At 46.7% G+C, this 13511-nt stretch overlaps 1 protein-coding gene across 6 annotated transcripts in view; it reads right to left on the bottom strand.

Moving 5' to 3' along the window:
• The window catches only part of NTRK3 (neurotrophic receptor tyrosine kinase 3), a 179268-nt gene that overhangs the window by 78702 nt on the left and 87055 nt on the right, over nucleotides 1–13511 (bottom strand). For all 6 annotated transcript variants that reach the window (XM_021407493.1, XM_021407496.1, XM_021407490.1 and 3 more), the window contains one exon: nucleotides 3223–3411. In XM_021407493.1, coding sequence (XP_021263168.1) covers nucleotides 3223–3411 — 189 coding nt within the window. The remainder of the gene's footprint in view (nucleotides 1–3222; nucleotides 3412–13511) is intronic.

The following is a 13511-nucleotide window of genomic DNA, read 5'->3' as shown; positions in this document are numbered from 1 at the left end:
TTCCCTAACCTTCCAGGTGGTGCTGAGTGTGGCTGAAAGGAGAACTGGCTGCAAACCCTAGTGCTGCCTTGAAGTTATGGTGTGAGAAAGGGGAGAGCATCTTCCCAAAGACTCAACATTTTGTCATAAGAAAGCAGGACAGTGCAGTTGCTTCTGTGGCTCTTGGAGAAGCCTTCGAATAGGAAGGGAGAAGGATCCTGAGCCCAGCTTATCCCTGCTGCTCCTCTAAATGAGGCAGTAGCAGAAAGAGGGTAAGAGAATCATAGTATCATTAAGGTTGGAAAAGACTGCTAAGATTATCTAGTCTAACCGCCCACCTACCACCAACAGTGCCCACTGACCATGTCCTTCAGTGCCACATCTCCAGAGTTCTTGAACATCTGCAGGGACAGTGACTTCACCACCTCCCTGGGCAGCCTGTGCCAGCTGGGAGTTGGCTCCTGCACCCTTCATCCCATTGACAGGAGGACATCAAATCCCCGAGTAGGAAGACATGTTAGCTGGAGAAGAGTCCACAGGACGGCACTGGGCATAGAATCATGGGCAGGGAGCTGCTCTCCATATTTCAGCTGCAATTCCATTATGCAGAGCTAAGTGGTTGGGAATAAACATCCGTCATCCCTGCGTGATAAGCGATGTTTGCTAGTATAGAGGGTGACAGAAATCTATATCACATCAATGTACTATTAATACTGCATTAAGCATATAGAGTTTGCTCTTCTCATTGCAGTGCAGTAATGGGTATCGGCATGTCCTCAACCCAGACGACATTCAAGAGCACAGGGACAATTGCAGGAGGGAGGAAGGAGAAAAGCTGAGTGTTGGAAGGAGAAATTACTTGCTGATGATGTTGCTTTAGCAGCACCTATATGCAAGGGAGAAGCCCAGGATGCCATGAAAAGCCTTTGTTTGAGAATGCTACAGCCTTGCATATGGGCAGGGCTCTGAGAGTGGAAACCTTGCATCAATTTGGGCTCAGCTGAAGCATTCTTGGACCAGAAAAGTTCTCCTCTCTTCAAATGGCAGGCAATGAAGAAATGTTTGTGTCCAGGCTCTGTACAGTGGGAAGGAAAAACCCTTCAGCGAGAAAACCATAGGGAGAACAGCAGCAACAAATATTCTCCAGCTCAGGTTTAAGTTGAGCAGAGCACATCAGATCAAACAAAGCCCTTACAGCAAAAGCTCCCCAAAGCATGCTTAATATAAAAGGTGAATTATGAAACTTTCCAGCCTTAAGCAAAGCCACCAGTGAAGTCAGAAGTTTTGTCCAAGTCTCAGGGACTAAAATACAACGCACTCCAAATCCAACTCTGCCTGAGGTCTCTGAGCCCTGTCGTTTGGGGTTTTTTGCCCTGTGAATGGCAAGAAATCCCAAAAAACCACAACTTTTCAGGCTGTCAGCATCCAGCTGTGATCCAATTCTTGTTAGCACCCAAATGTAGCACCTCGCTTTGGAATCTGGTTTCATCACCCTCAGAGCCCCAGGACACCCCAAGCACAGAAGTGAGCAATTGGTTGTGGATTTCCAGGGTGTGCACAGTCATCACTAGCATTACATGGCCCCCTGTGTCTCCTTTCAGCTCCAGGTGTCCCCCATGGCACACTGAGCTCTTCATCAAACAGCCCTTTGAAACTCCAAGGCCATCTTCCCCTGCACCCCATTACAACGAGACCCATGGGGCAATTGCTCAGTGCAAAATTCAGTCCTTTCTGTTTTGAGGTTGGCTGCTGCACCCTTGCAACGGTACCCACATGCCAAAATGGTCGGCGCATAAAATGATTCAAGAGAGCACAGAAAGTGAAGAAAAAAATATGCAGCCCCCCTCCCCCTCCTCCAAGCCATCAGAGTTTGTAAATCATTTTTGAGATGAGGTGTTATAAGCAATGTAAAATACATAATTAACGGCACAGCAAAACCACGCTGCACTCAGCTTCTCTGCTCCTGCCTAATCACCGCTCTCCTCCCCCTTCTCTGCAAACAGACCAAATTTAGTGCATTAAAATGAAAATCAAAGGGAAAGCCGGGCGCGTTAATTGGATACACCCCATCGCTCCGGCAGTTGACGAGCTGTGATAACAACTCAGGAGCTGGGGCCAGCTCACAGCACCTGGGGGGCTGCTCCAGGGACCCTCCCGATGGAGCAGAAGGCTGTGGGTCCTTTTCCTTCAGCAGAAGGTTTAATGCAGGTGGGAGGTTGGCATCCTCCCAGAGCTCTGCTTCCAGGGGCTGAGTTATGTTTCCTGCGCTCATGAGTCAGCAAAGGGGAGAGCAGGAGGCGACTTCGGTGTGGCACTCCTTGCTTGTGGCTGGACCACGGGAGATGTGAATTTATTGGGGGATTTTTGTTTTATTTATTTCTCTTTTTTTTTTGTGATTAGATCTGGTTCTGCCTGGAACTGAGAAACACCAAACAGATGAGCAATAACAGGGGAGGAACATTATCTGGACCTCCTGCATTGCATCTCAGAGCTGCTAAAAAGCACAGAAAAACTGAACTACTGACTATGAGCTGCATGTCGAGGGGGCTGCACCCAGCCCACAGTGAGGGACTCCCAGAAAAGCATCCTTTTACCAAGCGCTTTCACACTCAGAATTTAGGAGCACAAAACTGAGGACCACTTTACCACCACCTGCTATCCTAATGAGCCGAGCTCACAACCCAGATTTATACAGAGAAGCAGAAAGGCTTTACAGAAGCCCGTGAAAACAAGACCTTCAGCTTCTAAGCCTACCGTTCTTTATCACCACACATCTGCCCCATCTATGGCCACGTGTCCTGAGCTTGTCCTTGTCCCAAGGAGGCAGCCCCGCAGCTGGGAAACTGCTGGAGGAGGAAGGGGAGGCAGGTCCTTTCCCCGGCCAGGATGGGGTCATCTCCGACCCCACAGCTCCTGCTCATGCCTTGGACCCAGCAAGGCAGAGCCCGGCTTCGAATGGCACTTTCAGGCAAGGGGGGAAGGTGACTGGTGGGTGGTGGAGAGAGGGTGAAGGGAGGTGAAGGTGAGGGTGGAAAATCTCCTTTGGAAGCACCTACATGTATGTTGTGATTTCTGAGACCTGAGATTCACTTTGGTTTCTGAACCATACCAAGACCCATTCTCCTCAACAAAAAACCTTCTCTCCTTCCTCATCATCTTAGTTCTTCCTCCTCACCCTCCTTCCCCCATCCCCCAGCCCATCCCCTGGTGCTCGCGGGGGCTCCAGCCGGCTCGGGCACTCACACGTGTCTGGCTTGTGGCAGTTGTGACCTTGTCGGAAGTACTGAGGGTTCTCGATGACAGGGATGCGGGTCATGCCGATCACCACCGTGTCCGGGCCAGCATCCAGGGATGAAGGCGTCGTGATGCCGTGGTTGATGTGGTGGAGTGGGCTGGCAGAATCCTCCTCTCCGCTGATCACTGCCACGGGACCTGCGAACACCAGGGACATCCATCAGGAATGACATGGGAATGGTGACACAAAAGCCCCGTTGCTCATGAATTGCTGTGGGTCAGCAGATGATCGTCACCATCCCATCCTACTGTCCCACCCCATGCCCACGACCAGTTTCTCCAGACAAGTCGCAGGGAACACTCTTCACGTTTTCTTTGCTGGTAACATGGTACCAGACTGACATTTCCACGGGGGTTAAGGTAACTACAGGTGGCAACACAGCGGAGGTGAATCCTGGCTCAAAGTCATCTCTGAGCTGTCATGTGGCAGAGCAGTCACTCTGGTGCCTGTACACCCTGCTGTTACGAGCTTGGCAGAATACCAAGCTTAGACAAGAAAAACATTATTCCCAAAGATGATCTATTCTACCCCAAACCCACACTCATATTTTTGTTGCTCAGTACATCACCAGCCTTGTCTTCACTCTTCCAGTCCCACACTGCCCTGCACACAGAGCCCTTTGATCAGGATGATACCTACAGGGACCCATGATGTACTGAAACAGATCCTGCTCAGCTCATGCCATACACACACACATGACACAGAGAAGGCAGCAGCAGAGCTGCACCCAGCACCACCCACCGGCTGCTCTCCCAGGTTGGTCCACCTGCCTCATAGCACCCACTTCCAGCCCCCGCAGTGGCTCCACACAAACATCTCCATCACAAGGTAAAACCCTTAAATTCCCGCTGCAGACTTCAGTGCTGCATAAACATAGGATGCTGAGGAGCTGGGTGATAAGGAGAGCACAATGCAACCTGCCTTACATTTTCACAAGGGGTTAAAAACACACTCAGCTAGAGATGTTCCTTATCTCCTGCCTGGAAGCTGCCAGGGCCTTCCAGCAGGTCAAGCAATGATGAGCAGAGGTGCTGCATTAAGGCTTCAAATCTATTCAGAGAGGCCTGTCTTTTACCTACATCACATTGGAAATACCTCTCTCCTACCAGCAATCTACTTCTAATTACACAATTACTTTATTATGTACCACTAGCAACAAAGAGGGGAGTCTTCAGGCCATTTTGCTCTGTGGAGTCTCTGGGAGGACAGGGTAAATACAGGCTGCATACAATAACTCTGCCTGCATTAACCTCATCTAAAGACTGCTCATTTTTGAGGCATCAAGTATTGTTTGTTCTTCCAAGTGGGATATAATAAAGCTATTGTGTAATTAGCTGAGTCCTGGCAGCCATGACAGGTGTCTTAGTCACAAGGAAAAAATCTCTCTCTTTACTGTGAATTCTTTCTGGCAGGTTCTTGTTTTTATTTAAATTAGTCCCAGGACCCACATGACTTACAGCTTTTGAGAAGCAAAGGCAAAACTCAACTCTTGCCACAAGATGCCTCTGTTGGCACTATACACGCCATATTTCTCCAAACATGAAAAGCAAACAGATAATCATGTTTTGAAGGACTTCTGTTCACTCATGTTAGTAATTCTTTGCATGCAAACCCAAAGGACTGGGTTTTGCGTGGAGCATGTCTCCTTGGACAGGCTACTCTGCTGGCTGGACTGTGATGGGAAGGGGCCACCTCTTCACTTCAAGAAGCACTTCATAAAAACAAGCCATAAAAATATCATCTGAGAATGAATTTGTATGAATTATTTGAGGAGAGACCATAAAGACCAGTAAGAACCACAGACAACATCGGCATCCCTCTGGTACATGCACATTAGAAGGACATGGCTCTGTCCGAAGGAGTAGGGCATGACCAAGGTGGCTGGGTACTTGTGAAACTGAGCACCACCAGCAGCTACTACCTGCTGTTCAGATGGCAGTTTCCATGCCAATAAGCAGGTTCCAAGTCTGATCTTTACATTTTCCTTTTTTTTTTTCCTGCAGCTCAGCTTCTACATGTGTTATCTCTGGTTGCACAGTTCAAACCTGTCCAAGATCTCTAGGGCAAAGGTACCCATGTCTCACCTGATCCACATTTGCATTCCTAGTCCCCAGCAAATACTGGGTACTGTGATTTGACTCAGTCTTTTAGTCTTCCAGCTATAGTCAATGCTAGAAGGCATTTGCAAGATCTACCAACCAAAAGTCAAACCTTGATGCTCCATGACCATCTCTGCCTCTTCCTATTTCTGCAGAAGTGGAAAAATCCAAGAAATCACAGTCAGGACACCACAAGGCTAACAATCCACATACAGTCTATTCTGTTCTTGCAATAATCCATGGAGGTCTTGGAAAAGAAAATCATCAGAGTCCTAAGGAGCAAACCACGTTGGTTGCAACGTCTTAGCTTTCAAGATTTCATAAGAATTTCTGTCCACGTTTGGCATGGAGCTGGCACATACCATTCGGCAAATTCCTCCCCAGTATCCTCAACAGGTTACAACTGGATTAAAGACACAACTTAGAACTGAGGGCTTCCTCAAATTTCCCCTATCTTTAATGATGTTGTTGGTGGGAAGGGCATGGGGGAAAAAATCTGGGCAGCATTAACTCCTACAGCACATCCATGGCTCCTTATCCCTGGCCCTGTTTCATTCCCAACACTTCTTGGTGGTCACAGATGAGACCCAGCACCCCCAAGCACACAACTGCCCTCCTTCCCCTCCACATCTTAGACAAGCACCAGGCTTGCTGCACGAGCCTGAGACAGACTTTAAAACATCACTGATATCAAGCAGTCACTGATCACTTTTATAGGTTTGACTACTGCTCTGACACTCAAATATATACCGTAATCTGTAACTTCTATCTGTAACTATAAGGCAGCTACTCGCACTTCAATTTTTTTTAATCTCTCTTGGCAATATCATATATTTTTTGCTGCTAAGTAGGTATTGAGGTTGAGATTTTGATGTATAATGCTGATGAATGGCTTTATTTGGAAGAATTCTCACTGGTTTCAGCAGAGGATTTTCCAAGTAAGGTTAAAGGGAAAAAAAAATGGAGTAGGAAAAGAGTACAGTTTTTAAGATTTAAGTTTATCTTCCACTTGGCAGAAGAATGGGCGGAGGACATAGGAATCAAGCCAGTTTTGTACTGTAAAAATGCAGAATAATAGTCAAAGGTAGTCTGGGGCAAGCCCTTTTGTACAGTCCTGCGTTCTAAATGCATTACATGAAATATTTCTGCCTCTGCTCTGAAACTTAACATCTAAAGAGTGGTGCAACAGATTTTTCTTGTGGATAAATTAGTCTGCGCTACAGACATACTGCACATATTCAGAATCCATTTGCTAGTATTTTAAACAGCTTCTGTATGTTCCGAGCATCAAACGTGTCATGCCTCTTATGTTCTACTCACCACTCTTCCCTGTGGCTAAACTGGAGTTTGGTGTGGTGGTTTTGCTCCTGTCTGTCTGGAAGCTCTATGAAATAGGTTATAGGTTTTAGTCCATGACTATGAATCTCTGGTTCATTTATGGTGTTACATGGACAACTTGTTATTTAAGAAAAATAAAGCACATAATAACAAATAGCTTAAGGAGCCCTTGTTTGCATGATCATATCATAATGGTAAATTATTTATCAAGGCTAAAAGCTATACTTTCTGATAAAATACAGGCTCAGGAATATAGCAGATTTTATAAATAACCCCAGATTAGAGAAGATAAGATAATGGTCACTTCATACACATCCGTAACATAATGAATGCTGCAAGGCAGACAGGTGAAGAACAACAAAAACTCCAGCTTGCTATCGCAGTAACCTCTCCAAAGTAGCAAAAATGATGGAAGGTGTAGAAAACATGACCTCCAGGGGAAAGCTGAAAGAATTGTGCTTTGTGTTGAGAGAAGAAGGCTGGAGGGACACGTGATAACAGCCTTCAAATATGTAAAAGGTTGCAGCAAAGAGAAGTATAATAGCTGTTCTCCATGTCCACTGGGGATAAAACAAGAAATAATAGGTTTAAATTGCACTGAGGGAGATACGGGTTTGAATGCTTTCCCTAATGCCTGGCAGCACGCATGGCTGAGCACTGGGACAGAAAACTCTGGGCTGCTGCAGGGGCTCTGCCAGCCCAGGAAGGGAAGGATGGGGCAGCACAGGACCAGGACTATGCTCCCTCCATGTGACTCCACAAAGGACAACTCCATCGTATACCAGGCCAAGTGCCCAGCACAGGACTAGAGTTTGCTTAAGCAGAAGTGAGGAGGGAAGAGCTCAGGATCATGAGGCAATCCCTCTCCCTCCAGCCATGCATCCAGGATCTATCGGTCAGAACGTCATTTCTGATCAAAAATGATCACCGCGAGAGATAATTGTGCCGTCCGCATTTGCCCGTGTAATATAAAAGAGCTATATAATTAACTTGCTTAATTAGGAACTGTATATGACCCATAACTAGAAAAAAAAAAAAAAGCTCTCCTAGTAAAGTGGGTCACCATGCGTTGTATAGTAGTATTGAAGCAGACCTCATTAAACTCCATTATATATTATATATAAAATCCCCTCCTCCTCTGATTTCAAGCCTCTGTTCGCCCTTCCATATTTCCCTGATCTTCATCTTAAATGCTCTTCCTCAAAGGGCCGTATCACAGCCTGGCCAGCACATAATCCCAGTTTACAGTTCAGACCTATACATCCACATGCACACGTTTATTTATAACACAGACAGAAGACTAACCCCAAACTTCAGCTCCTCAGAAGCAAATAAACAAAATGCTTAAAAAATTCCAACCTTTTGCTGGAGCTGAAATCAAACAGTCCCCCAGGGCTGCTCTCTGCACCAGCAAGGAAGAGAACTGAAACTCATAAAACAATAAGTGAAAGCACAACAAATACAATTAAAACTCTAGCCATGCTCAGAGCGAGATCACATTTACTGTCTCATAAAAAGAGCCTTGTCCTGTCAAGGCAAACAAAAGGAAATCAATTTCTTAATTTTTATTGGCAGATGCAGGCACGGGGCCAAGGCAGCGCTCGCAGGGACCTGCTTGGAGCCAGGCTGCCGTGGGCGCCAGCAATCCCCTGCCCTCCTGCGAGGGGAAGAAGCCATTTCTCCTCATCCCTTGGGATGTCCATCCCAACCGTTGGGTTCCCCATCATGGGATTCCTCTTCCTCTGAGTGACAGTAGATCTGTAACGTGGGAAAGGTGCAGCCTCTCCTTGCCAGCACCACCTACAAGCATAGAGCATCATATCCAGCCCCACTGGTAGTGGAGATCCCAAGTTGTTCCCCATCTTCCCATGCCTATTTCTTGTTTAACCCTCCCTTTCCTGGGTTTATTTATGGAACTTAAACATAGATCCTATAAGCACTCACACTCAGAAATGGAAACATTAAGATCAAATCGTACAAAATGTAAAGTCAATGCACATGGCGGCACAAATGCATAAATTCAGCAGATCAGGCAACAGAAAATGCTTACAGTAAAAATGATGAGACAATCTGATAATTAAAAAGCAAGGTACCTGACAAGCCAGGGCCATGCGTGACAGCAAAGCCAACCAGCACTTGCAGGAAGGCAAAGCAGGAATTTTTGCATCTGGTTTAAAGCTCCCAGCCCAGATGTACTGAGCACTTCTCCTCAGAGCTCATCTAACCAGGCAAGAGACTGCAGCCAGGACTCATGGGCCCCCAGGAGAGGGTTCTGGGTCTTACAGCACAAAGATTTGCTGACTCGTCAGGTACTGATTATGCAGCACCTTCTTCCGTGTAATCAGCAAAAGATACTGGGTAGTTGCTTTGTTGGCCTGCAAGAAAACACTTCTACGGCTGAGATGGGTGACACTAGAATAACAGAATTAAATAGAATTAAATAGAATAGTAGAATAATATAATTGTTTGAGTTGGAAGAGACCCTTCAAGGCCATCTTGTCCAACTCCCCTGCACTGAACAGGGACACCTACAGCTGATCAGGTGCTCAGAGCCCTGTCCAGCCTGACCTGGAGTGTCTGCAGGGACAGGGCACCCACCACCTCTCTGGGCAACCTGGCCAGTGCCTCACCATTCTTATCGTAAAAAACTTTTTCCTTACATCCAATCCAAATCTAGAACTGTTTAAACAGACATTATCCAGTCACCTTCCACTGTTCCCCCATCTGGCTTTCCCCATTTACAGCTCAGAAAATGATTTTTCCAGCGTCCCCTGCATGTTCCCCATGAGATGCAAGGACCCAGCCAGAGTCTTGCACATCAATAGTTGCAGAGAAACCCCTCTGAGCTGGCATTTTAGTGTGATAGAAAGAGCAGTACACACTGGCCAATGGAGGTTCCTGGATGTACCCGGATGATGAGTGAGAGACTGTTGGGTAGCAGACCAGCAGTGAGATGTAAGGAGCCCACCTACAACCTTGTCCCAGATTCTCAGCTTATAACATTTACATTTCCCCCTCAGCCTTTTCTCCTGACTTTGCCTCTTGGTGTTTTCCTACCAAGCCTCCCAACTTCCACCTCAGGGGCACCTTGAGCTCCAGCACAGGCTTTACGAGGAGTGAGCTGGGCAGCTGCTGGGTAGAGGCCACAGCAGCGCCCGTTAATCTCTTGGCTCACTCATCCCTATCACAGACACGCCGTAAAAATGATATAAGCATTTCATTCAAACACCACTGCAAAGGGAGTGGGGAAGAGCACAGGGCCGATTGATTTCCAGTATGTCTGCTCTTTACCTTCAGGTATAAATACAACAGCAAAATCAATCGGAATAACATCATATCAGCTCTCTAATCTCCTCTGTTTGCAAGATGCACTTTATATACTGCAGTGTTTCCTACAGCTTGTCTACAGGAGGGCTCAGCCCTTTCCCACCCCAAATCCTTGCCTCCCTGGCTGGAAGGGAGGTGCTCACTCTCTGGCATCCCTTACTGTTTTCTTCAGTTTGATGAGCAATCAGGAGTGCTCAGATACACCACAGGGACACTGACACAGGGAAACAGGTGAGGAAGCAGCAGCATATGCTATCCCCATACTCACAGCACCCCATGGCTGTGTTTATAGCCCCATAGCATTCCTCCTTCTCATGGGCACCCAGCAGCCGAGCGACCCCACATGAACACCCAGAGCTGCCTGCTCAGTGCTTAGCACACACATTTTCTTTCTGCATTTCCAATTTATAATCAGCCCAAGGCTTTTATCCTTCCTCCTGGCCCCCAGCCACTGCAGAGAGAGACTGTGACAAACTGATAAACATTTTCCCCAAGCCCTTGCTTGGGTGAATGCGCAAATGCAGCATGAGGCTGGAGAAAGGGCTCCCGGCAAGGCATCAAGGGGTCAGCTTCTGTAAACTCCAGTTCAGATGAGCTGCAGGACTCAGTACTGAGGTGATGCTCTCCCTCCCATCTCAAACCAGACCTTGGCTGAAAACGGCAAGTCGGAGGAGAAAGCAGAGGTGGTTTGAGCTGCTCCTCAATCTCATTCTGCAATTGTACCAGGCAAAAAACATGCACAAGGTGTGTGTTAAGGCAGTGGCAACTGCATCACCTTCAACACTGTGGCCAACATTGGGTGAAAGCTTTTGGGAAGTGGCACCTAACTGCTCTACATGGATCCAGCTCCTTCCTTAGCACAAGGGGCCGTCAGCAGCACCCTGGGGATGGGCTCACCACCAGCTCCACCACACCTCTTGACCACTGACCAAGATCACTATGTGTGCTGGGAAACACTAAAGTATCAAGAGCTACTGAAGGCCTCAGAAGCAACAGCTGAAATTGCTCCTACCCAAGGATTTTCCTAACCTTTGCCAAGACCAGCTCTAGTTAATAAACACCATGCAAGGAGAGAAGGCCTTATCAGAGGCACGTGGGCGTGCTCCTCATCAACCTCCTTGCCTGGGTCCCGCTCCCACCGCTCCCCGTCCTGCTGCCAGATCAGTCTTGGACTGTCTTGATCTACTTGGAAAGCTTAACCGCCATGAAAGCAAACCACTTGTCCTCTGGCTCTGATCTCTTACTGAGATTAGTGCCAATGGAAGTGTCGCTCTCAATTTCATAATGTTATTGGATGGACACAAAACTGGGCCAAGTCCCATATTCCTGACTGGCCATCAAAGTGGCGGGGATTATGGGTAAGGAGACAGGCAGCCCTGACAGGAAAGGCAAAGGCTCAGGATCAATTACCCTGACAAGGCTATCTCGGAGCCACATCGCTTTGTGCTGACACTAGGGCCTTATCCCTGGAGCCCTGCAGAGGTTGATTTTCTCCAGCGGTAACCAGAGCCCCTGCAAGTCCAGGGAGCTGCGGGTCCCCTCTCCAAATATCCAATTTATGAGATTCCCAAGACACCAAGGGATTGTGCTGTCATTACAGGACATTAATTTTCAAGCCTCCCTTATCTTGGTTTAATATTCTGTCAAGATAAAAAATCACACATTAAAAAATAAATAAACGCCCTGCTCTGCATTGCTCAGAGGTTGCAAATGGAAGGAGTGCTCAAAAATGTAAAGTACCTGGCACAATACACGCTTTGTCTTTGCTTTGTGTTATTGTTTTCCCTTTCCTCTTGGACCATGAAACTGGTCAGCACTGCCATCTGGTTCTCATGCAGCAATTAAAAAGTGTTCTTAATTTTTCAGGAAAAAGAAAAAAAGGTTTTGGTTGTTGGCTTTTGGTCAACTTTTGACCTTTATGTTTTTAAATGAAATTATTATGAAAACGTCTAGTGCTTGATCTAGCAGTTGGCAACCATGCCTGGGGCAGGGAGGTTGGAACTGGATGATCTTTGAGGTCCGCTCCAATCCAAGCCATCCTATGATTCTGTGATCAAGCAGACAAGTTCCATGGCAATGGAATTCACTTCCCACAGACACAGTGATGCCTACTCCCTGCCAGCAGGAGAGCAATTGCATCCGCTTGAGGCACAATTCTGTAGAGCCAAACAAAGTCAGACCCATGATATTTACTTTCAGACCAACACAGGAATCCTTATCTAGTCAATAATAATAAAAAAAGCCACCCCATTGCGACCCACTTTACTTTAGTTCATGTGTGAGAACAACGAAAATTTAAAAATTCTGCTTCTTTCAGAAAACTCATCAATTCTTTTCTTTTTTTCTTTCTTCCCCTGCTCTCCTCACGTTGATCCCCGGCACTGATATCAGTCTCTCAGATTTATTCTATCCTAAGACAAATAGTATGTTCCTTATAGAAACAAAACGTATTTAACTTGTATAGCAGTTTATATCCTGAATCTGCTCCCGTAATATTATGAGACTCTTCTGGAATATAAAGTCCATGTCAGAAATATCCACAAACAAACATACAAATCCTTTTCCCTCCTGCTGAGCAGTGGAAAGGCACTTGGGGCTGCGATTTGGGCAGCCCTGGTGTTCCCTAGGCCCAGCAGCAACACTGGTGATACCAAGCTTCCCTGTAAGCCCAGGGAACAGCATCTGCAAAAGAGAAAATCACATTAAAAATATATATTTAAAAATTTAAATAAAAAAATAAAAATAAAAAAAAAAAATAGGAGGTTTTGCAGGTTTTCCAGAGCCTATTGTAGACATATGTGGTAGGAGTCAAGCCCTGGCTTGCCCGAAACCAATCGTAGTATCAGTGAACTCATGCTTTCCTGCCAGGCCCTACCCCAAAATTTATATTCCTTGGTCATAAAGGTGGTGACTTGCTTAAAAGTCACAGAGGTAGCCCCTAGAGACAGGCTCTGAAATCACAGTTTTCTGGGAGCTGGCAGCCCATTTGCAGAGTACCACCAGCTCAAGGTCTCCTCCCACCTTTCTGGGACCACCGTCGGGTTTGAGAGGGCTCCTATAAGCAGGGAGTGGAAATCATAGAGTCATAGAATCACTAAGGTTGGAAAACACCACTAAGATCATCTAGTCCAGCCAAACGGGTAGGGGATGAAAGGCTGGGAAACAGCAAGAGGGGCACAGGGCAGCTCCCCACCCCAAGAACTTGCCGCATTGTTTATCCACCAGCCCCAAAAATGCCTTTAATAAATTAGAGAACTATTCATTGAAATGGCTTCTTCCATCCCCACACTGCCAGTTAATCTGTAATTCAGATAGATCAGTCAGAAGGCAAGAGTCCAGCATATAAAATGATTAATTCCTCCAAGGCCTGGGGAAATTTCCCTTTATAAACAGCATTGCACGCTCCCCTTCTCAATGCTAAGCTACAGTCACAGACGTGGCTACCATCAGAGGTCAGCGAGGAGCATCGCCTG

The sequence above is a fragment of the Numida meleagris genome, chromosome 9, assembly GCF_002078875.1.
Source record: "Numida meleagris isolate 19003 breed g44 Domestic line chromosome 9, NumMel1.0, whole genome shotgun sequence".
Lineage (NCBI taxonomy): Eukaryota > Metazoa > Chordata > Aves > Galliformes > Numididae > Numida > Numida meleagris.
Note: the sequence above shows the minus strand (reverse complement) of the source record. Positions and strands in the feature narration are given on the sequence as shown.